The 25,534-nt window shown below is 43.5% G+C and overlaps 1 protein-coding gene across 5 annotated transcripts in view; it reads left to right on the forward strand.

The window, feature by feature from the left end:
• PHF14 (PHD finger protein 14) overlaps window positions 1-25,534 on the forward strand; it is a 173,984-nt gene that overhangs the window by 51,292 nt on the left and 97,158 nt on the right. For all 5 annotated transcript variants that reach the window (XR_011855946.1, XM_072154374.1, XM_072154372.1 and 2 more), the window contains 4 exons: window positions 9,180-9,283; window positions 9,511-9,642; window positions 15,764-15,932; window positions 24,893-25,036. Coding sequence is in view for 4 of the 5 variants with exons in the window: in XM_072154374.1 (XP_072010475.1) it covers window positions 9,180-9,283; window positions 9,511-9,642; window positions 15,764-15,932; window positions 24,893-25,036 (549 nt within the window). In the remaining variant the exon portion in view is untranslated. The remainder of the gene's footprint in view (window positions 1-9,179; window positions 9,284-9,510; window positions 9,643-15,763; window positions 15,933-24,892; window positions 25,037-25,534) is intronic.

Raw genomic sequence — 25,534 nt, forward strand, 5'->3', positions numbered from 1 at the left:
ACATGGCAGCTCGCTGTGTATGGGGGGTGTAGTCACAGAGTGGTCAGAGCGCCCATGCTGACCCCTGACCACTGCTGGCTATGAGAGAAAGGTGTCAGGACACAGGACATGGCAGCTCGCTGTGTATGGGGGGTGTAGTCACAGAGTGGTCAGAGCGCCCATGCTGACCCCTGACCACTGCTGGCTATGATAGAAAGGTGTCAGGACACACAGGACATGGCAGCTCGCTGTGTATGGGGGGTGTAGTCACAGAGTGGTCAGAGCGCCCATGCTGACCCCTGACCACTGCTGGCTATGATAGAAAGGTGTCAGGACACAGGACATGGCAGCTCGCTGTGTATGGGGGGGTGTAGTCACAGAGGGGTCAGAGCGCCCATGCTGACCCCTGACCACTGCTGGCTATGATAGAAAGGTGTCAGGACACACAGGACATGGCAGCACGCTGTGTATGGGGGGTGTAGTCACAGAGTGGTCAGAGCGCCCATGCTGACCCCTGACCACTGCTGGCTATGATAGAAAGGTGTCAGGACACAGGACATGGCAGCTCGCTGTGTATGGGGGGTGTAGTCACAGAGTGGTCAGAGCGCCCATGCTGACCCCTGACCACTGCTGGCTATGATAGAAAGGTGTCAGGACACACAGGACATTGCAGCTCGCTGTGTATGGGGGGGTGTAGTCACAGAGTGGTCAGAGCGCCCATGCTGACCCCTGACCACTGCTGGCTATGATAGAAAGGTGTCAGGACACACAGGACATGGCAGCTCGCTGTGTATGGGGGGTGTAGTCACAGAGTGGTCAGAGCGCCCATGCTGACCCCTGACCACTGCTGGCTATGATAGAAAGGTGTCAGGACACAGGACATGGCAGCTCGCTGTGTATGGGGGGTGTAATCACAGAGCGGTCAGAGCGCCCATGCTGACCCCTGACCACTGCTGGCTATGATGTGATCTGAAACACAAGTGTGAAAGAGGCCTTAGAAATGTAGAGGTTATTAATCTAGATCAATTTGAACATTGCTTAAGTTTAAATTTTAAAAAGTTAAATTCCTTTATTCTAGATTTTAATATGTACTTTGTATATAGATAAGTTTATATTTTGTAGAAATAAAAGAGAAAATGTAATTGTTGACTTTCAAGTTTAAGTTATTTATATTTGTGAGCTGTCAGGAAGCTCGTCAGGAGTCTTGCTCCTCTTCCTCGTGACCTCCTTCATGAACCTTTTGCTTTGACACTGCAGAAGCCACTCATATCCCCCACGGCCGATCAGTTGTCTGAGATTTTAATGCATTTGAGTCCTGACTTCCAGGCTGACATCTTCAAATTAAGTTTCTTTACAACGTTTTAAAAGCAGAAAACTTTTTGTTTCTCCTAAAAGCTCAAATTCCCTTTGTCTGTATTTAATCTTCCCTGGTGGGACAATTCATTGTGATCTAGAGCTGTGTTTCCCAATCTAACAATCTGCCCCCTATGTACAGGAATATAACTACTATAATACTGCCCCCTATGTACAAGAATATAACTACTATAATACTGCCCCCTATGTACAAGAATATAACTACTATAATACTGCCCCCTATGTACAAGAATATAACTAATATAATACTATCCCCTATGTACAAGAATATAACTACTATAATACTGCCCCCTATGTACAGGAATATAACTACTATAATACTGCCCCCTATGTACAAGAATATAGCTACTATAATACTGCCCCCTATGTACAGGAATATAACTACTATAATACTGCTCCTATGTACAAGAATATAACTACTATAATACTGCCCCCTATGCACAAGAATATAACTACTATAATACTGCCCCCTATGTACAGGAATATAACTACTATAATACTGCCCCCTATGTACAGGAATATAACTACTATAATACTGCCCCCCTATGTACAGGAATATAACTACTATAATACTGCCCCCTATGTACAAGAATATAACTACTATAATACTGCCCCTATGTACAAGAATATAACTACTATAATACTGCCCCCTATGTAAAGGAATATAATTACTATAATACTGCTCCCTATGTACAAGAATATAGCTACTATAATACTGCCCCCTATGTACAAGAATATAACTACTATAATACTGCCCCCTATGTACAGGAATATAACTACTATAATACTGCCCCCTATGTACAGGGATATAACTACTATAATACTGCCCCTATGTACAGAAATATAACTATTATAATACTGCCTCCTATGTACAGGAATATAACTACTATAATACTGCCCCCTATGTACAGGAATATAACTACTATAATACTGCCCCCTATGTACAGGGATATAACTACTATAATACTGCTCCTATGTACAGAAATATAACTATTATAATACTGCCTCCTATGTACAAGAATATAACTACTATAATACTGCCCCTATGTACAAGAATATAACTACTATAATACTGCCCCCTATGTAAAGGAATATAATTACTATAATACTGCCCCTATGTACAAGAATATAACTACTATAATACTGCCCCCTATGTACAGGAATATAACTACTATAATACTGCCCCCTATGTACAAGAATATAATTACTATAATACTGCCCCTATGTACAAGAATATAACTACTATAATACTGCCCCCTATGTACAAGAATATAACTACTATAATACTGCCCCCTATGTACAGGAATATAACTACTATAATACTGCCCCCTATGTACAAGAATATAACTACTATAATACTGCCCCCTATGTACAAGAATATAACTACTATAATACTGCCCCCTATGTACAAGAATATAACTACTATAATACTGCCCCCTATGTACAGGAATATAACTACTATAATACTGCCCCCTATGTACAAGAATATAACTACTATAATACTGCCCCCTATGTACAAGAATATAACTACTATAATACTGCTCCCTATGTACACGAATATAACTACTATAATACTGCCCCCTATGTACAAGAATATAACTACTATAATACTGCTCCCTATGTACACGAATATAACTACTATAATACTGCTCCCTATGTACACGAATATAACTACTATAATACTCCCCCCTATGTACAAGAATATAACTACTATAATACTGCCCCCTATGTACAAGAATATAACTACTATAATACTGCCCCCTATGTACAAGAATATAACTACTATAATACTGCCCCCTATGTACAAGAATATAACTACTATAATACTGCCTCCTATGTACAAGAATACAACTACTATAATACTGCCCCCTATGTACAAGAATATAACTACTATAATACTGCCCCCTATGTACAAGAATATAACTACTATAATACTGCCCCCTATGTACAAGAATATAACTACTATAATACTGCCCCCTATGTACAAGAATATAACTACTATAATACTGCCTTTATGTACAAGAATATAACTACTATAATACTGCCCCCTATGTACAAGAATATAACTACTATAATACTGCCCCCTATGTACAAGAATATAACTACTATAATACTGCCCCCTATGTACAAGAATATAACTACTATAATACTGCCCCCTATGTACAAGAATATAACTACTATAATACTGCCCCCTATGTACAAGAATATAACTGCTATAATATTGCCCCCTATGTACAAGAATATAACTGCTATAATACTGCCCCCTATGTACAAGAATATAACTGCTATAATACTGCCCCCTATGTACAAGAATATAACTACTATAATACTGCCCCTATGTACAAGAATATAACTACTATAATACTGCCCCCTATGTACAAGAATATAACTACTATAATATTGCCCCCTATGTACAAGAATATAACTACTATAATACTGCCCCCTATGTACAAGAATATAACTACTATAATACTGCCTTTATGTACAAGAATATAACTACTATAATACTGCCCCCTATGTACAGGAATATAACTACTATAATACTGCCCCCTATGTACAAGAATATAACTACTATAATACTGCCCCCTATGTACAAGAATATAACTACTATAATACTGCCCCCTATGTACAAGAATATAACTACTATAATACTGCCCCCTATGTACAAGAATATAACTACTATAATACTGCCCCCTATGTACAGGAATATAACTACTATAATACTGCCCCCTATGTACAAGAATATAACTACTATAATACTGCCCCCTATGTACAAGAATATATCTACTATAATACTGCCCCCTATGTACAAGAATATAACTACTATAATACTGCCCCCTATGTACAGGAATATAACTACTATAATACTGCCCCCTATGTCATCACATAGCTCATTGGCCACAATGGATTTTGTAACACCGTTGTTTGTTTAGGCGGAGCCAAGTAGTGGAGCTCAGCATCTGTGCTGAATTTCTATCCCTTCACCTCCTTTACGCTTATTTTTATTTATGACGTACCGTTGAAATAATAAAAGTTAAGGAGACAAGGAGAAGAATAAGTGGTGGAGCCATTGAGTGAGAGAGGATCATAAAGAACAATGGAGGATGGTGCAGAGACAAAGAGAAAATTAGAAGAAGCAGGGAAATGGGTGTGTAGAGTCAAGAGGGTCATAGGATAAGTGGGGACAATATGGATTGGGGCCTAGATTAGTGGGGGGGCATAGACTGTGAAGAAAGTGGGGCTTAGAGAAATTGTTGTGGTAGTCAGGAGACTTTTTTGAGTTATCGGGACATGTAAAGTAACATCCAGATAAAATAAAAAATTGACATTTTGTTTAAAACCCTAAAGATTTTAATTTTAATCGCAATCCCCCCGCCCTTGTGTAATTTTTGGAAATCAAATCGCCGTCTCTTTAAGAAGCTTCTTAACCAAGAGACTCCGCCCTCTCCCTACTTGCAACATTGTATAGTGGAGAAGGTGTTGGTGTTCTGTCCCTATGAGTTGTGTTATGTAGGTGGAGGGCCATCTATACACTGACACCCATCGGGAGGGGCGCCCATTGTCCCCGTGCATGGCGAGCGCGCGTCTGTGTGCGCCTGTAATGATAGTGGCAGGAGCAGAATTCATTTACACAGCTTGCATGACATTTTTTTCCAGTTGGTTGAGCAGATGTAGACCCACGGGGCCCCGGAGAAATGACTTTGATAGATGGCTGCTGTCTGAGCTGCGAGCGTACAACAGATTAGTGCAAACCCAAAGAGAATCTCGTCTGCTTTGTAGAGGGTTTGGTCCAATAAGATAATGTTTCTAATTAACCTGTAGAGCACTGATGGAGCGAGGACGCAGCGCGCAACAAAACCGCCTCACTCTGCCTTTGTCAGACACATCGGAGACGCTCCGGACGCCTTTCTGGGCCAAATCATGAAATTTTTTTTTTTTGCTTCTTTTTTTTTTTATATATTTTTTTTTATTTCATTTTAGCTGATTTCTTTATAGTTTTCTTCCAATTGCAAGGGAATGTAATATCCGAAAATCTGATGTTTTTATTATAAAAATAGTTTTATTTAAGGGAACTTGTTCTAACACCCCAGTCTATTCTAGGCTGACGTTACAGTTACCTTGTAGATGCTACAATGGTTTTCTTCATATGCAAATTATCTTTAAGTAGTCACGGGGGGGGGGGGGGGGGGGTTTATAGGTTGCTAAGGCTTAGTACTGATGCTGTCATGCTGTCTCCTCTCTTCGTGGCTTCTTCTGGTCTTTAGAGGTATTGCGCTTGTGCACCATTTTCAGTCCTTCCCACTGCTGGATGCTATCTGTAGGCCCCACCTCTTGAAGCAAGAAGGACGTGATGACTGATGTTCAACTGAACAGTGGCCTACTTCCAACAGCAAAAGTATTGCGCATGCGGCAATGCGTCTGCGTAAGGCTCCTTCACTGCCAGATGCAGGACCACCTGTGGGGCTTGCGTCCCCCCCTCTTGAAGCCAGAAGGACCAGCTTACCGTTTTCAACAGACTAATGGGCTACAGCAACCAGCAGATGTGCTTTACATCAAAAGTATTGCGCATGCGCTGTCTTCCCCTCTGCTGATTGCAGAATTATTTGGATATGAGCTCCCTGCCTCTTTAAGGCAGGAGAACACGCTCACTGGTGTTCCACAGAGTAGTGGGCTTCCGCAGCCAAAGAGGATACTTTTGCCATCAAAAGTATTGTGCATGCGCCAATGTGTCCGCTTACGTCCTCTTGACTGCCAGATGCAGGACTACCTGTGGCCATGTATCCTGCCTTTTGAAACCAGAAGGAAGCACTCATTGGTTTTGAACAGACTAATGGGCTACAGTTGCTAACGCATGTACTTCCAACATCAAAAGTATTGCACATGCGCAGTTGCACCACCTTAGTCTTCCCCACTGCTTGATGCAGGACTACCTGTAGCTATGTGCTCTGCCTCTTGACGGCAGGTGTACATGCTCACTGGTGTTTCACCAGGGTGAAATTCAATGATTCGCCTCCTAAAGCCTGGAATATCTATTTGTGGGTGGGCCCAAGAGTCCTTTTGCTCCTCCTCCTAGGTTCAGCAGTCAAACGCATGCGCATAACCATACAGTATTTAGAAGGATGGAAGAAGACGCATGCACGTTATTAGTGTTCGCCTTGAGGAGCCACCCGCTAGGTGTGATTAACCACCATGGTAGGGTGACTGGTTCGGCTTAAGTCGCTGACCGGATAACTACTCTTCTGCACGGGAAGAAAACCATTATATGTTTGCATTTTAGTAAAAATCGTAAGCAGATGTCTAGATGGATACATTAATAACAAAGTATCATTGTTTTTAATGGATCAGTTTAAAAAAACGATAATTTGCTCTCCGATAGTGTCCGTTAGGTTCAGTTTTTCATTATTTTATAGCCATTTTTTTCTTACCCAACAATCCACTAAAATGATGGAAGGTTTAACGGAACATGTAAAATCGGACACTAACGGACACCATTGCAAGTCCGTTGGAATCAGGGGCGGGTGGCGTGGGGGGAACGGAAATCTACAAAACAGAAACCTGACTGCGGATGGACGCGGCACCTACTGTGTCACACAATGACTGAATGAGCTCAGTACGATACAATACATGGAAGATTGAATGGTGACATTAGCAATTATAACTTTTCCTATAAAAGCCTTCATTCTGCTTTGTCGGTGGAAAAAATAAAAAAGTTATGGCTCGTGAAGGATGAGGAGGAAAAAAAAAATGGCCGATAAGAAGCCGTACATTAAAAGCTGCTAGAAATCACAGCAGTGGCTGCAGCATTGGGGCACATTAATGAATGTGTAACAGCAGGGGGTGTCATAACAAGTATGTCATAGTAAGGAACACCATGACCTGTGTATAACAGCAGGGAGTGTTATAACAAATATGTAAGATCTAGGATACTCACATCCAGTATAACAGGTATGTCACTGCACGCTGACCTACACTATCACCCATTTTTTACAACAGGGGGCGCTATAACAAGTATATTACAGCAGGAGCCCCCATAACTAGTATGTAACAGCAGGGGGGCTCCATAACTAGTATGTAACAGCAGGGGGCGCTCCATAACTAGTATGTAACAGCAGGGGGCGCTCCATAACTAGTATGCAACAGCAGGGGGCTCCATAACAAGTATCTAATAATAATAATTCTTTAATAATAATTCATGTCAAATTGGTCTCTGTCCCCATGGGGCTCACAATCTAAACAGTATGTTTTGGGGTGTGGGAGGAAACCTGAGGACCAGGAGGAAACCCACACAAACACGGAGAGAACATACAAACTCTTTGCATATGTTGACCTGGGTGGGATTCGAACCTAGGACCCCAGCGCTGCAAGGCAGAAGTGCTACTCACTAAGCCACCGTGCCGCCCCCTAAATCAAACAGCTGGGGGCGCCATAACAAGTATGTGACAGCAGGGGGAGCCATAAGAAGTATGTAACAGCAGGGGGCGCCATAACAAGTAGGTGACAGCACGGGGTGCCATAACAAGTATGTAACAGCAGGGGGCGCCATAACAAGTATGTAACAGCACGGGGTGCCATAACAAGTATGTAACAGCAGGGGGCGCCATAACAAGTATGTAGCAGCAGGGAGCGCCATAACAAGTATGTAACAGCAGGGGGCGCCATAACAAGTATGTAGCAGCAGGGAGCGCCATAACAAGGATGTAACAGCAGGGGGTGCTCCATAACAAGTATGTACCAGCAGGGGACACCATAACAAGTATGTAAAAGCAGGGAGCGCCATAACAAGTATATAACGGCAGGGGGTGCTCCATAACAAGTATGTAACGGCAGGGGGTGCTCCATAACAAGTATGTAACGGCAGGGGGTGCTCCATAACAAGTATGTAACAGCAGGGGGCGCCATAACAAGTATGTAACAGCAGGGGGCGCCATAACAAGTATGTAACAGCAGGGGGCGCCATAACAAGTATGTAGCAGCAGGGGGCGCCATAACAAGTATGTAACAGCAGGGGGCGCCATAACAAGTATGTAACAGCAGGGGACGCCATAACAAGTATGTAGCAGCAGGGGGCGCCATAACAAGTATGTAGCAGCAGGGGGCGCCATAACAAGTATGTAACAGCAGGGGGCGCCATAACAAGTATGTAACAGCAGGGGGCGCCATAACAAGTATGTAACGGCAGGGGGCGCTCCATAACAAGTATGTAACGGCAGGGGGCGCTCCATAACAAGTATGTAACGGCAGGGGATGCCATAACAAGTATGTAACGGCAGGGGGTGCTCCATAACAAGTATGTAACGGCAGGGGGTGCTCCATAACAAGTATGTAACGGCAGGGGGTGCTCCATAACAAGTATGTAACGGCAGGGGGTGCTCCATAACAAGTATGTAACGGCAGCTGCTGTGATTTCATGTGATCAGATACATACATGGGGTAGACATTGTAGATGTAACAGAACTTTAGAAGATGTCACTCTGGTCGCATGACATGCTGAAAAGAGGCATGGGACGCGGGGAGGAGTGGACGGCAGGGCCTGCCGAGCAGGGCATGCCCCACTGATGCCAGGGAATGTATCATAAAGTTGATTAATGCGGATGTGAAGGAAACAGTTTTTAGGTAAAAGAAGGGTCAGATAATAGGACTCTATGGGAACCTGTCAGTAACTGTATATGTGACAATGTAGTGACGGGTTCCCTTTAAGCATGTCTGAGCTTTAGATGTATATAACAGCAGCGGGGGCCGTAACAAGTGTGGGGCAACCCTCTATTAACCCTGTAAGGTAGGGGGCAGATATTTTATACATTTCACCATTAATTCTCCTGATTTAGAAGCTGAATCTCCCGGCCATCCTCCGGGCCCCGAAGGAAAGAAAACCCAGTAAGAGAGAGGGGGGCGCCCAGAAGACGCTGCCATTGCCGGCGGTCCTCTACAGGTAATTGTCAGCTCTATTTTGATTAGCATTGCAATTTCATTTTCTTTCCGGAAAAAGGTTGTTAATGTTTTTTAATCAGAGCAGCGGGACGCGTGTTTGTGGGGGCGCCGGCGCTCGCCTGGCCCAGCGCTCTGATAATTTTTTTTTTCCATGGCCGCAGGGAAGACGTCTGTGATTGACACGTTTCTCAGCTTCTTCTTCTTCTTCTTTCTCCCTCCTCCTTAAAGTTGTGGAATATGTAAGAAGAACCACGACCAGCACCTGCTCCTGCTGTGCGACACATGCAAGCTACACTATCACTTGGGGTGCCTGGACCCCCCACTCACGAGGATGCCGAAGAAAACCAAGAACAGCTACTGGTGAGCACGCCACGGCACGGCTTAGCTTATCTCTCGTAAATCACAGGTGTAGTACAGAACAGCGCCACACTAGTCCATAGGTTGTGTCTGGTATTGCAGCCCATGCTGTAGCAGGTGTGTTACTATTTTGGGGGAATAAAGAGCTATATTTACCAAATTTAGACTCTGACTAATGATCAACATTACTAGAAGTCAAGTATTCAACCATATTCTGTAGGTTGTGATACTAAATGTCAAGTAAGGGACCGGTGGTTTCTTCAAGATGTTGTTCTTGCTCTCTAAGGTTGACCTCTGTTGAGGACTAGAAGAAGGAGTCTGCTCTTTTTTTGAGAAATATCACCATTGTTTTTTATGGGCCGGTTCTAGTATTAGGTTCACATAATTGGGTTCCTAAGACCCACAGGAAATAGGCCATTGTCCAAAGTGATTGGCTCGAGTCGCCTCCATAGAGGGTTGGGTTAGAATCCTCAGGAATGTATAGTGGCCTTCTGCAGGATCTTCTGGTGGGCCATAGAGACCCTATGGTTTCCCCCCATTGAGAATTGGCAATGTATAGAAGATATCCCAACCTCTGCTGAGAAGAGATACTTGATAAGCACTTAAATTGATCGGTTGAGGCCTTGGAGATCTTCAGGCTGTAGCTCTAATGAGTGTCGACTCAAAGACTTTACAGTGTCCCTACTCGTTAGGAAGGATTATTGGGTTCCTTAGACCAAAAAAGTAATAGGCCGTAGTCCAAAGTGTTTGATTTAAGTCACCTCCAAGGGGCCTTCTGATGCATCTTCTGGTGGGCCACCGTGACTATGACAATTCTATTGTCTCCTCCCATTGAGAATTAGAAATGTATACAAGCATCTGGTGAGAAGATATTCTGGATATATACATAAATTGGATGGTTCAGGAATTGGAGATCCTTACGACATCGCCTGAACGAGACGTGACCAGCGCCTTTCATCTTCAGACTGTGCGGGATGAGGGTAGAAGTCAACCTGTAGACTTTAGAGTGTCCCTAAGTATAAGGATTATTGGGTTCCTTGGACCCATAATAAATGGGCCATAGTTGAAAGTAATTTACTCTCATGTCACTAACAAAGAACCAGTTGCTCTACCGATTTCTACCATTGAGAAGTAGCAATGTATGCAAATTGTCCCACCTTCTGCTGAGAAGAACCTGGATATGTGCATACATAGGAGGGCTGAGGCTCCACAGATGGCTGCCCAGTGTCTTTACCCATTTTTGTGTACCTAGGCGCCGCTCACATCATACCATAGATCCCAGTCCTGGACCACCATTGACCCAACGTCCTAAATTTTCCTTTTGGCCTCCACCGTGGTGAAGTTGTCTACCCCTTTTCAGTGGAAAACTTCATTCTTCTGTACAGTGGGCCATCAAATCGCTCCTGAGATATCTCCAACGTCTCCCGAATGAGATGTGACCAGCTTCTTAGGTCTTCGGGGCTACCTGTTAGCTCTAATGACGGTTGACTCGAAGACTTTAGAGTGTCCCTACTCGTTAGGAAGGATTATTGGGTTCCTTAGACCAAAAAAATTGCTTTTGGCCTACAAGTAATAGGCCATAGTCCAAAGATTTAAGTCGCCTCCAAGGGGAAAGGTGTAGAGTTTTAATGAACATATAATCTATTAGAACCTGGGCCTTCTGATGCATCTTCTGGTGGGCCACCGTGACTATGACAATTCTATTGTCTCCTCCCATTGAGAATTAGAAATGTATACAAGCATCCCACCATCTGGTGAGAAGATATTCTGGATATATACATAAATTGTATGGTTCAGGAATTGGAGATCCTTACGACATCCCCTGAACGAGATGTGACCGGTGGCTTCGCTCTTCAGACTGTGCGGGATGAGGGTAGAAGTCAACCTGTAGACTTTAGAGTGTCCCTAAGTATAAGGATTATTGGGTTCCTTGGACCCATAATAAATAGGCCATAGTTGAAGGTAATTTACTCTCATGTCACTTCCAAAGAACCAGTTACTCTACCAATTTCTACCTTTGAGAAGTAGCAATGTATGCAAATTGTCCCACCTTCTGCAGAGAAGAACCTGGATATGTGCAAACATTGAAGGGAGATAGCTGCCCAGTGTTTTTACCCATTTCTGTGCACCTAAGGACATTGGTTGCTTAGGTACCGCTCACATCATACTATAGGACCACCATTGACCCAACGGAGTCCAAAAGTTTCCTTTTGGCCTCCATCGTGGTGAAGTTGTCTACCCCTTTTCAGTGGAAAACTTCATTCTTCTTTACAGTGGGCCATCGTAGTTGGAAATCGCTCCTGAGATACCTCCAACGTCTCTCGAATGAGATGGGACCAGCTCCTTAGATCTTCGGGCTACCTGTTAGCTCTAATGAGGGTTGGCTCGAAGACTTTAGAGTGTCCCTACGTACAACTCATCAGGAAGAATGATCCATTATTATTTTAGATTTTCTCTCTCTCTCCAAAATTGTGGAGCAGGAAAATAGTTTTTTTTTTTTTTTTTTGTTCTTCCTTTTAAGTAAATTGTGAGAAGCATTAAGTGTCATCTGTGCAGAGGATAAGAAGGCTCCTTCCCGGTTGGGGGCCAGGTAGAGTAGGTCACATACTTCATTCCTTTTATTTTCTGCCTGCGCCCTGGGTTATAAGCACAAGCTCTTTTCATCTCGGTTGTTGCGGTTGGTTAATTTTATTCTCTTTGCTTTTAATTAGTCCAAATGTTCTCGGAAAGAGGAGGGTTTATAGTGAACCTGAGCCGCGCTGATCACATCTTCTCATTATACAACAGCGGTTTTCTTATAAAAGAAACTCTTTACTAGGGAGTGTCCCTCCAGAATAATGAAGCCAAAGCTCGGAATATCATATAACTCTAGACCCTCCTTGAGTCGTGTTGTTTGAAATTTTGCCATTTTTGAGGAGTTCTGTCTCTCTCTCCTTCCGCCTTGCTGTTCTCTCTCTCTCTCCTTACGCCTTGCTGTTCTCTCTCTCTCTCCTTCCGCCTTGCCGCTCTCTCTCTCTCTCTCCTTACGCCTTGCCGTTCTCTCTCTCTCTCTCCTTACGCCTTGCCGTTCTCTCTCTCTCTCCTTACGCCTTGCCGTTCTCTCTCTCTCTCCTTACGCCTTGCCGTTCTCTCTCTCTCTCCTTACGCCTTGCTGTTCTCTCTCTCTCTCCTTACGCCTTGCTGTTCTCTCTCTCTCTCCTTACGCCTTGCCGTTCTCTCTCTCTCTCCTTACGCCTTGCCGTTCTCTCTCTCTCTCTCCTTACGCCTTGCCGTTCTCTCTCTCTCTCTCCTTACGCCTTGCCGTTCTCTCTCTCTCTCTCCTTACGCCTTGCCGTTCTCTCTCTCTCTCCTTACGCCTTGCCGTTCTCTCTCTCTCTCCTTCCGCCTTGCCGTTCTCTCTCTCTCTCCTTCCGCCTTGCCGTTCTCTCTCTCTCTCCTTCCGCCTTGCCGTTCTCTCTCTCTCTCTCCTTCCGCCTTGCCGTTCTCTCTCTCTCTCTCTCTCCTTCCGCCTTGCCGCTCTCTCTCGCTCTCCTTCCGCCTTGCCGTTCTCTCTCGCTCTCCTTCCGCCTTGCCGTTCCCCGTGTCCAATTTTATATTTTGCTTTTTTGATGTCTTTCCTTTGTCATTTGCTTTCTATTTCAGTGTCACTTTTCTTCCAACTCTCTTTTCGTTTCTTCATAAAACACCAGGGAGGCTACAAAGGCTTTTTTTTAGTTGCTTTTTTTTTGTCTTTTCAGTTTTCTTTTCACTTAACAGGCTTTCTATCCACATTTTTTGGTCTTTTTGTTAGTTTACATTCTTTTTTTTCCTTTTATTTCATTCCCCCTGCAAATCCCATAGGTCTTCAAAGGCCAAGAAGTCTTCAGCAGTTTTCATTCCTTTTCAGTGTCTTTTTTTTTATTCTTCTTTTTTAGTCTCCTTTTCAACATTTCTCTAACTTGGTCCTTTTTCCTTCCTTTCCTTTCTCCTATTTTTATTTTTTTCACCTGGACTTCTAATTGATTTTCTATTTTCATTCTTCTTTTTTGTTTTGTGCCGTGTGAGGACACTGATACGCCGGCATACGGTTTGGGCGTTTATTCCTTTGTCCTCAGCCCTACTGAAGAGCATTAGTGCCTGAGCATTTGGGGGGAATCTGAAATCCGATTTCCACAAAATAGAATTTGTGGTGAAATGTCATCCACGCCCACCATGATTTTACGTTTACTTTCTTTTTCCTTAATGGCATTGCATAAAACCTTCACTCCCTTCTTACAAGTTCCCGGGTGTTAAAAATATCAGAGGCCTTCTTAAGTTATAATCCCTGGATATTTAAGAAGTCATTCTTTATGTAGCATTAGAGCATGTCCACGTCCTCCTCGTGTACACAGTGTCCACGTCCTCCTCGTGTACACAGTGTCCACGTCCTCCTCGTGTACACAGTGTCCACGTCCTCCTCGTGTACACAGTGTCCACGTCCTCCTCGTGTACACAGTGTCCACGTCCTCCTCGTGTACACAGTGTCCACGTCCTCCTCGTGTACACAGTGTCCACGTCCTCCTCGTGTACACAGTGTCCACGTCCTCCTCGTGTACACAGTGTCCACGTCCTCCTCGTGTACACAGTGTCCACGTCCTCCTCGTGTACACAGTGTCCACGTCCTCCTCGTGTACACAGTGTCCACGTCCTCCTCGGGTACACAGTGTCCACGTCCTCCTCGGGTACACAGTGTCCACGTCCTCCTCGGGTACACAGTGTCCACGTCCTCCTCGGGTACACAGTGTCCACGTCCTCCTCGGGTACACAGTGTCCACGTCCTCCTCGGGTACACAGTGCACACGTCCTCCTCGGGTACACAGTGTCCACGTCCATAGGGCTCCCGTATTCCTGAGAGGACAAAAAGCAAATCTGGAAAATCCTTGAAAGTGGATTAGTCAGCACAACTCGAGCCCCTAAAATGATTGCCGTGTAGGGTTAGCTTTACTCAGTCCATCCGTACTTTGTCTTATGTAACCACAAAGTCTTTTTTCAAAAATCCCAATTTATTGATATGCGGATAGACTGAATGGATTTGTTGGGTGTCTCTAGAGCCCCTTAAGGCTCCAGCTCCCATGTAGTAATCTCACTTTTCCCCGAATATCAGTGCTGGAGGTGCCAGCTGCAAACAAGCTTGTGCCTTGGCAACTGAGATCCTCATTATTTGGCCGCAGCTGATCTGCGCATGCGTAACTGAGATGCTCATTATGTGACTGTGTCCACAGCTGATCTGAGCATGTGCAACTGAGATGCACAGTAAATGGTCGTGGCTGATCTGCGCATGCGTAACTATGACACTCATTATGTAGCTGATCTGCGCATGCACAACTGAGGCTCTCGTTATGTAGCTGCATCTGCAGCTGATCTGTGCAAGCTCTACTGAGATGCTCATCATGTGGCTGTGTACGCCGATGACCATTGCATGCGCCACTGAGCTGCTCATTATTCGGCCGCACTCCTAGTTGATCTCCTCATGTGCCACTGAGATGCTTATTATGTGGCTGCATCCGCAGCTGATCTGCAAAACTGAGATGTTGATTATGTGGCTTCCCTCGCAGCTGATTTGCGCATGCGCAACTGAGAGATGCACCTTATATGGTTACCCTTGCAGCTGACTTGCACATACACTACAGAGGTGCTCGTTATGTTTCTCCATTGCGGAACTGCAATGCTCATTATGTATCTGCATCTACAGCTGATCTGCGCATGCGCAACTGAGATTATCGTTGTGTGGATTCGTCCACAGCTGATCTGCGCAAGCGCAACTGAGATTATCGTTGTGTGGATGCACACAACTGATCTGTGAATGTGCAAATTTAGCTCTGCTGTTAGACAAATTACGTAGATAAGAGGGGAAGGTCATTCAAGGGCAGCCAGAGCTTTGCATCGCTCCAGAGACGCCCATGGTAGCAGTTTGGTCTTTGTAGATCCATAAATTTTGATTCTTGGAAGAAAACAGTCTGGGGATACAGGAACAAACATGGGCCGTTTTATGACGTTATGATAACTTTGGAGTATTAAATCCTTCTGTCAGATTCCCTTCAAATAAAAAAAATTTAAAAAATTGGAAAATAAAAGTTAAAATGTTCCTGCTTTCTATTGCTTCCAGGCAGTGCTCTGAGTGTGACCAGGCTGGGAGCAGCGATCTAGAAGCTGATTTTGCTATGGAAACTTTACCAAATGGGACCAAGAGATCCAGAAGACAGATTAAGGAACCGGTAAAATTTGTGTCCCAGGACATGCCTCAAGACGCTAAGAAAACTCCTCTAAGGAGCGCAGTAAGTGTGAATAGAGCTTTGAGCAGATTTCTAAGTGGATGTTTTCCTTTTTTTGAGTTTTAAAGGGAACCTGTGACCAGGAGAGCCATTTTTAGCACTCCCCCAGTCCCCACAGAGCATAGTACATACACTGCCAAAGTGTTTTTGTATAAAAAAATAGGTTTTACAGAAAAAAAGATGTTATATTGTACCTTTCATTAGCATCTGCTGTGTGACTAGGTACTCGTCCCTTGGGAGGGGCTGGAAAGGAGCGGTCCCCCCCCCCTACCCTTGGGAAACAGCTCCTCCATGTGACATTTTCAAATATATGAAAATACCCATCACTGGGCTTAGCGACGCCCCCTGCTCCTCTACAGCCAATCCTGAGTGTGGGGAGTTATTCATATGTTTGAAAAGGTCACATGTTTCCCAAGGGTGGGGGGAACTGCTCCTTTCCAGCCCCTCCCAAAAGGCAACTGCCTAGTCACACAGCAGATGCTAATGAAAGGTACAATATAACATATCTTTTTTTTTTCTGTAAAAGCAATTTTTAATACAAAAACATCTTGGCAGTGTATGTACTATGCTCTGTGGGGACTGGGGGAGTGCTAAAAATGGGTCTCCTGGTGACAGGTTCCCTTTAAGGTAAAGGGGAACCTGTCAGGTAAACTAAACAACAATAAGCAAGCTTATCTTTGGTACCGCTACTATACAGCAGTACAACTATCCCCATATTGTTCCCATCCATGCCTGAAAAGTTTCACAGTCAATTTGTAAAGTTGACTCTCCATCTGTGCATATCCATATTCTTCCATCTCAGCCGTGCCTCCAGCTTCCTAATTGGCAAGGGTCCTGCTTACTCTTCAGCTCAGTGAACTTATGCATCATCATTCATGCGCTTGGCTGTGTGACTCCCAGAAGAGAGTTCCTGAGGGAGGGGATGAATGAGGAGGTTAATTGGCTGAAGAGAAATTGTCTCACCCCTCCCATCGGCATTCTCTTCCCCGTAAGGCGTGGCTGAGCCGGAAGGATATGAATATGCCAGACACAGCTCGCATTCGGTCATTTGTATACATGGTAAGTCAACTTTTCGGATGGACTGTGGAACTTTACTTAGAGATACCATAGGGAAGAAAAGTATAGGGATGGATGTACTGCTATATAATAGCAGTTTTCAAAGATTTTTTTCCTTGGCCTTTAAAATGTTTTACATCTCAGCCAAAAAGATTATTTGACCCTTTAAATCTGCTGCTTCTTCATTTTTTTCTTTCTAATTCCTTTAAAGGAAATCTACCATTTGTTCTTATGCATTATGAACCAAACATACCTGTAGCTACACTGATGCAGAAACACATCTTGTATAATCCCTGATCCGAGTAGTTTTGCTACTGGGTGCAGACTGACTGCTGTACATAAACTCATTACTTCCACATACACAGGAACTGCCTGAACTGTCCAGACAGGACTAATCAACCTGAGCTGGAGCACTCATACACAGCAGTTGGGGGGTGGTGATTGATTACTTCTGCCTGTCAGGGACAACACAGTGATGATGTAATCTCTGCTTATTCTGGGAAGGACAAGGCTGGAGCAGGGCAATAATTAGGGTAGGAGGAGAACCGCCGGGGCAGCCACAGGAGCAACACAGCCTCATTATGTTAATTTTATATTTATTTCAGCAAAACCACTCATTTCAGGGATTAAACAAGATATGTGTCTGCATCAGTGTAGCTACAGCATTCTCAAGGTATTTTTGGTTCATAATGTATAAAAACAAATGGTAGATTTCCTTTAAGCTGGTGTATTCAATCTGCACGTGGACTGCATGTCAGACATATTTCTAGGACTTAACACTATCCAGGGACCTAGTCTCACAGTATTGTAGTCTTGTACGATGCTGGGAGTTTCTACCACCCACTAGGACAACTGTCCCGTGATGAAATCATGGTTATAGTATGGGAGGCGGTGACTCATAGTATCACAAATTTCCCGCACAGTCCAGATATCTGTTTTTTTTACATTCCAGGATTCCTGGTATGGTTGATTAACTTTTTGGATCACGAGATTCCGTGATCTCGTTATCAATGTCGGCCATTTTGAATAATTGTAGGCATAGTCTTTGGTCTACCAGTTACCAACCTGCCTGCAAGTATTACCAGAATCTTTCCTTTGAGTTACTGCAAGGTATTCCCGAGCAATAAGTTGCTATGGGACCCACACCTAAAATTGGAGAGGCCGTTCATATGTCCTGAAACTCGGTTCTCTCTTTTGGGGCTATCGGGAAATAGACGAGTGCAGTGATGACTATCCCATTAAAGGAAATCTACCACCAGGATCAAGGACTGTAAACCAAGCACACTTACATGCAGCTGAGTATCCCCTCTGGCAACATCCACTTTTCTTTAAGCTTTGTATGCTCTTGTTTTTAGGGGAAAAAAAAGCTTTAAAAATTATGCAAATGAGCCTGAAAGGCACCAGGCTACATTAAAACCTATGGAGCCTGGAGCCCCTGAGGCTCATTTGCATATTTTTTTAAAAAAAAAAACAGGTGATAAGAAGCTAAGAGAAGAGCAGATCCTGCCAGAGGGGGCACACACCTGCATGTAAGTGTGCTTGGTTTACAATCTCTGATCCTGGTGGTAGATGTCCTTTAAAATTAACTCTAATTCCCCTCTTTATCTATCATTCTGTTATATATGGGTTGCCCCTTTAAGTGAAGACTATATATATATTTGCTGACTGCTGTTTTATCCCATAGCAAATTCATTAATCTGCTTTATATGTTTATAGAGCCGCCTGAAATGAGTTTTTCTTTTTTTTTTTTTTGCTGCGTTTCTGGTGTAAAATCAATAACAATAAAACGGAATCGCTAGACCGCAACATTGCCGTACATATAGCAAATTAATTACACCTAATTTCAATTTTAAGTGAAACGAATAGGCTTTGCTTCTATCTGGAAATCCATATTACTAAAGAGTATAAGCAGCTGTAGCGCACAGATTCATCACATCTGCTACTCCTGTGGAGAGGGGGGGGGTAGTTTTCGGGTAGGGGGGGGGGCAAGAATTTTATTTTTCCTTATATTAATAGATGAATCTGTGGCTCTTCAGCGGGGGATGTCTTTATTCGAGGCTAAGGGTATTATTTGACCAGCAGGTGGGAATACATTACATAAAGTTTTCAAATTTGAACATAATCTCCGCTTGGTCTTTCTTCTCATCCGATACAATGTAATTCCTAGATTTATTAGCTCAAAATTCCATATTTTAGTTAGTTTTAGTGCCTAGGCTGTGGACCATATTCAATCTGATGTTGCAGTGGAGGATTTAGTCGACCACAATACAGAGAAGATGCCCATGATAACTTATATGCTTTACTGTGTTGTGTAGAATGGGACACATGAGTAGAGTCATCTCATCCAGAGAACTTGAAGTTCTAAACAAAGTTAGTACAGCTGGCAGCTTGGAGACAACATTTTTATTTAGAGGTACTTGAAGTGACAACTATATAGTTATCATATAGTTTACTGTGCTGTGTAGAATGGGACACAGCAGTGTCAATGCACAGAATCTTGAGTTCTCAATAACCTTTTTGTCTTCCAGCTGCCGTGTTAGCAGTGTTAATTGCTAACAACACCTCTTCAAGTATTTTTAATTTAGTTTACCAGGAGACAGAGGTTTACTGTGCTCTTTAGAATGAGGTACTTCAGCAGAGTCATCTCATTGTTAGAATCTGAAGTTCTTATAAAAATGTATATAGTTGGAAACTAGGGGATAATACTGTTATTTAGAAGTACTTGTAGAGTAAAGAGGGGTTGTCACTGTGGTTTAACTGGAGGCAGAGAACATAACTCATGACAACTTATGTGGATAAATGTGCCATATAGAATGGGACACATCAGCAGTGTCATCTTATCATTCGAAGATGGAATTCTAAATAACAGTGTTGCCTCCTAGATGCCAACTTTATTAATTTTCATTTACAAAGAGGGAAGAGGGGTAGTCACTCTGAATGGAGCCCATGACTACTTATTTCGTTTACTTTGTTGTGTAGAATGGGACAGATCAAAGTCATCACATCATTGGAAGGTGGAGTTTTATATAAGAGATGTCATCACAGTTTTACGACAGAAGCCTCGATAATATAGAATAGTACCATCAAACAAACTTTAAGACATGAGACTCTGCCTTCAGATGGAGAGAAGCTAGCTATCTTTCCCAACACTTGCCTAGGCTAATTTACAACTTCTAGAAATAATGTGGGAGCCTCTGTGGTTGACCGAGAGACAGAGAAAGGAGCCACATGTCGGCTTACATAATTGACTTTTCACAGTATACTATAACAGAGGCAGCAGAGTCATCTCATCATAAGAATGAGTTTTGACTTTAGTTGTCTCCCAGGTGCCATCAATATAAATTTAGATTAAAAGTACTTGAAGAATAAAGAGAGATCGTCTTCTGCAGATGAAGCCCATGACAACGTAAAGGGTTTACTGTGCTGTGTAGACTGGGAGAGAGTCTGCAGGGTCATCTTTCATTAGAGAATGGATTTTGAAATGACAGATGATGGCTGGAGGCCTAGATAAAATAATAACACTCAACAAACCGGCAAGACTGTATGCAGAGGATTTACTGTGTTGTGTAGATTGGGGAAGAGTCTGCAGAGTCATCTCATCATTAGAGAATGGAGTTTGAAATTACAGATGACGGCTGGAGGCCTAGATAAAATAATAACACTCAACAAACATACAAGACTGTATGCTCAAGCTTGGCCTTCATGCATAAAAGACTGAAGGGTCAAAAACTACCACCACGTAATCCACCAATGAGTATGAGGAGGATATCCGGTGACCCCAGACCATAGGCACAGGATAAGGGGGGCTGCTGCTTTAATTGTGACTCAAATAAGTTTGTTTATTTTTGTAAGGTATTTGCTTTTCCGTGTCCTGACATTCAGGAGAGATTTCATTATCTGTATTTGTGCTTACAAACGCACATTGTCAGGGTTTGAAGCACAATGTTAGATTTCAGATATTCCACCTCCCAGAAGACCCTAAGGGGAAAGAAGACAGGTGCAGGAACAGGAGCAACACACACACTGCTAACTCATTATAACCGAGACTTACACATCCACACAGACAGCATCACCTACTCACAGCTGGAGACTCACAGCCCAATATCCCAGAACCTACTCACTAGTGTCATGTGTGTGTCACAGAGTACATGCACAACATTACTTATCCTGTATTATACTCCAGAACTGCACTCACTATTCTGCTGGTGCAGTCACTGTGTACATACATGACATTACTTATCCTGTACTGATCCTGAGTTACATCCTGTATTATACTCCAGAGCTGCACTCACTGTTCTGCTGGTGCAGTCACTGTGTACATACATGACATTACTTATCCTGTACTGATCCTGAGTTACATCCTGTATTATACTCCAGAGCTGCACTCACTATTCTGCTGCTGGTGCAGTCACTGTGTACATACATGACATTACTTATCCTGTACTGATCCTGAGTTACATCCTGTATTATACCCCAGAGCTGTGCTCACTATTCTGCTGCTGGTGCAGTCACTGTGTACATACATGGCATTACTTATCCTGTACTGATCCTGAGTTACATCCTGTATTATACTCCAGAGCTGCACTCACTATTCTGCTGGTGGTGCAGTCACTGTGTACATACATGACATTACTTATCCTGTACTGATCCTGAGTTACATCCTGTATTATACTCCAGAGCTGCACTCACTATTCTGCTGCTGATGCAGTCACTGTGTACATACATGGCATTACTTATCCTGTACTGACCCTGAGTTACATCCTGTATTATACTCCAGAGCTGCACTCACTATTCTGCTGGTGCAGTCACTGTGTACATACATGACATTACTTATCCTGTACTGATCCTGAGTTACATCCTGTATTATACCCCAGAGCTGCGCTCACTATTCTGCTGCTGGTGCAGTCACTGTGTACATACATGGCATTACTTATCCTGTACTGATCCTGAGTTACATCCTGTATTATACTCCAGAGCTGCACTCACTATTCTGCTGCTGGTGCAGTCACTGTGTACATACATGACATTACTTATCCTGTACTGATCCTGAGTTACATCCTGTATTATACTCCAGAGCTGCACTCACTATTCTGCTGGTGGTGCAGTCGCTGTGTACATACATGACATTACTTATCCTGTACTGATCCTGAGTTACATCCTTTATTATACTCCAGAGCTGCACTCACTATTCTGCTGCTGGTGCAGTCACTGTGTACATACATGACATTACTTATCCTGTACTGATCCTGAGTTACATCCTGTATTATACCTCAGAGCTGCACTCACTATTCTGCTGCTGGTGCAGTCACTGTGTACATACGTGACATTACTTATCCTGTACTGATCCTGAGTTACATCCTGTATTATACTCCAGAGCTGCACTCACTATTCTGAATAGTATATAGGTAGGTTAAATAACTTGTCATGCTTTGGACTTCTGTACAACTTAGACGACAACCTCCCTGACTTGTGCGATTCTGAAATCCCTGTAAGACATCTTTATAGAATGACAGTTGATAATGCAAAGAGTTAGATGTACTATTTTTTCCCTTAATGGACATGCCCTTTAAATCCTATGATTTGTATATCCCTCTTGTGTTGTTATTATTTTTGTATCTCTTTGTTGTGCGGCTGTTATTGGAGTGTAATCACCGCTGCTCCGTGAAATGCCTTTCAACCTTCTTTTTTTTTCTATCCCCCCGTGTCCTGTTTTCACACCTTTCTGAAAATGCCAATAATCCAGACGCTCCGGCCTCCGACTCGCCGGCTCCAGCGCCGCTCAGCCTTCCCGCGGCCGCCCGCTCTGGTCTTTAAGTGCAGATTGTACCCTGTGATGCATGTTGACTCAATTCCCGGCCTCATTGATTTGATCTTTAACTTTTTTTTCTCTCTCTCTCTCCCTTTCTCCTTCTTTTGCTTTTCTGCTCGGAGATAAACCTTGTAAAGAGGACGCCGCTCCTTTAATAGGTTTCTGTTATAATGAATTTAGGACGTGGGGGGGGGGGGCGGGGGTCACTTATCGGAGAGCTTTATAGATCAAGAGGCCTCGTTTGTACAAAGACATGAAAGGTCACGGGGATTATGGGAAAATCAGATATTTTGTAGCTTTCGGCATCGGAAATCGTTACTTTTTTTTTTTTAAAACACTCTTCTTATTGGATCAAAATGGGTCACTGCTCAAGTGGACTTATTCTCTGTAAGAGGCGTTCAGCCGAAGAGGACGAGACACTACGTGAGGATTTCATAGGGTTTTTAGGATTTTAAAGGGCTAACGTACCTGTAAGAGAGGTTGTATCAATGTCCCTATGACAACCCTTCCTATCCCGATGCATTTAGGTGTGTGGCCACCACTACTCCAGCTGGTTAGTATGTGGGTGGTCGTGTGGCCGGAGGTTTTGGGGTCTCACATTTTGGTATATAGTATATTGGGTCACGATTTATGTTACGGTTTAAGGTTTATAATGAACATGATTACCACTGATCAAACTGCTGCTGTCTTAAAGGAAAACTACAGCTTGTCTCTGGAGAGACGTGACCGACCTTTGTGTATGTTGTTAGTAGCAGCAGGACTGTCAAATATGGATTTATATTCCAGGATTGTAGCTTTTCAGTGTAGAAAGATAGCATGTCCTCACACTGCTGTGCTCCAATGCTCTCTGCAGCCAGCTTTGGGTATTGTCCCTGGAGAGATGCATAATCAGACCTTTGTGTACGTTGTTAGTAGCAGCAGGACTGTGATATTGGGTCTGTATTCTAGGATTGTAGCTTCTCTAAGTGCACCGGGGGCGTGTCCTTACACTGCTGTGCTTTCTGCAGCCAGTATTATGTATTGTTAGGAGAGAGGTGTAATCAGATCTTTGTGTATGTTGTTAGTAGCAGCAGGACTGTGAAATATGGATTTATATTCCAGGATTGTAGCTTTTTACTGTAGAAAGATCGCATGTCCTCACACTGCTATGCTCCAATGCTCTCTGCAGCCAACTTTGGGTATTGTCCCTGGAGAGATGCATAATCAGACCTTTGTGTACGTTGTTAGTAGCAGCAGGACTGTGATATTGGGTCTATATTCTAGGATTGTAGCTTCTCTAAGTGCACTGGGGGCGTGTCCTTACACTGCTGTGCTTTCTGTAGCCAGTGTTATGCATTGTTAGGATAGATGTGTAATCAGACCTTTGTGTATGATGTTGGTAGCAGCAGGACTCCAGTCCTTGATGAGAACTTCCTCGGTACTTTTGGGACATAACCTCACACTGCTGTGCTCTTTTCTCTTTTCATTGAGCTGCTTCACACTCCCCAAGTTCTGAGTAACGGCTTTAGAAGACTTCTGGTTGGATACTATAGTGGTCACTTTGAGAGAGGGAGTGAATGGGGATTGTAAGGCAAATCGGTGCACAGATCTAAGAGCACAGCAGTGTGAGAGCGACACGTCCTATTACTATTGGGGAATCTGGGCATATGAATCCATTTTTTACCATTTTTGTTTTTGGCACATATGGTATATCCACAGTAAACGCCGTAATTGAACACAAAGAACAACTCCATGAAAACAGCACAGTTCCCATTCAGGTGGATGCAAACTGAGCTGCAGTAACACAACTTGGCCACAACTCGGAGAAGGGCGCTGTGTTTCCAGGTCTGTTCTCCATCACTCCTTGTGCCGGAGGTTTCCTAAATCAGATGATCCGTGACGGTCCTTACCAATGTCATATCCTATGTATCGGTCAGCTGTGTGTGAATATATATATATGTGTGTGTATGTAGTATGTATGTATGTCTGTGTGTGCTGGAAAACCCCTTTAAATTTCCTCTACTCTGCAAAGGGTTTTATATTTCATGCTCTATCTTAAAGGTAAAGTATAAGACGCGGATTTGCTCATGTGATTTGTTTCTCCCCCTTTGTCTTGCAGAAACATTGTTTTAGAGGAAGACGGAAAAGTTCTCAGTTACATTATGGACTTTCAGAGGATCTGACGAAGGAAAAGCTTCCAGTGGATCCCATCAAACCAGAGGAGATCCTGCCCGAGCACGCCCCGAGGAGCGAACTGCTGTCGGTAATGTCAACCCCTTTATTTGCATCTGAAGGACCTGGGCAAAAGCAAAGGGGAAGGAGGGGCAGATGTTCTGGTTCCTGGATTGACACATCCAGGAGGACCATAAATGTCAGGGGCCATTGAACCTGGTGCCAACAATCAGTGACCTCGGCGGACCTCAATTGGGCTTCGTCATGGAGAGCTGCCGATTGCCCTCAGCGGGTCTCGTGACCACAGAGACTCCTGGCCCAGTAGGGAATGTAGGTGAACACGATTGAACATCTTCAAAGAAACCTGTCAGCAGAAATTGGCCTTATAAACCACTACCAGTTTGTTGTGAAGCACCTTAACTCCTTCCCAGTCATGTTTATTTTATGGCCCACCATTGTGACATCATCCAGAAAATCATCTTTCAAGCGATATGTAAATTGGTTGTATAAAGTCATATGGGTGAAGAGTTCAGTGCTGAAGTCAAGCTCTCTCCTCACCTCAGAACAACCCCATATTTCCTGTGATAGA

Source organism: Engystomops pustulosus, chromosome 5, assembly GCF_040894005.1.
Source record: "Engystomops pustulosus chromosome 5, aEngPut4.maternal, whole genome shotgun sequence".
Classification (NCBI taxonomy): domain Eukaryota; kingdom Metazoa; phylum Chordata; class Amphibia; order Anura; family Leptodactylidae; genus Engystomops; species Engystomops pustulosus.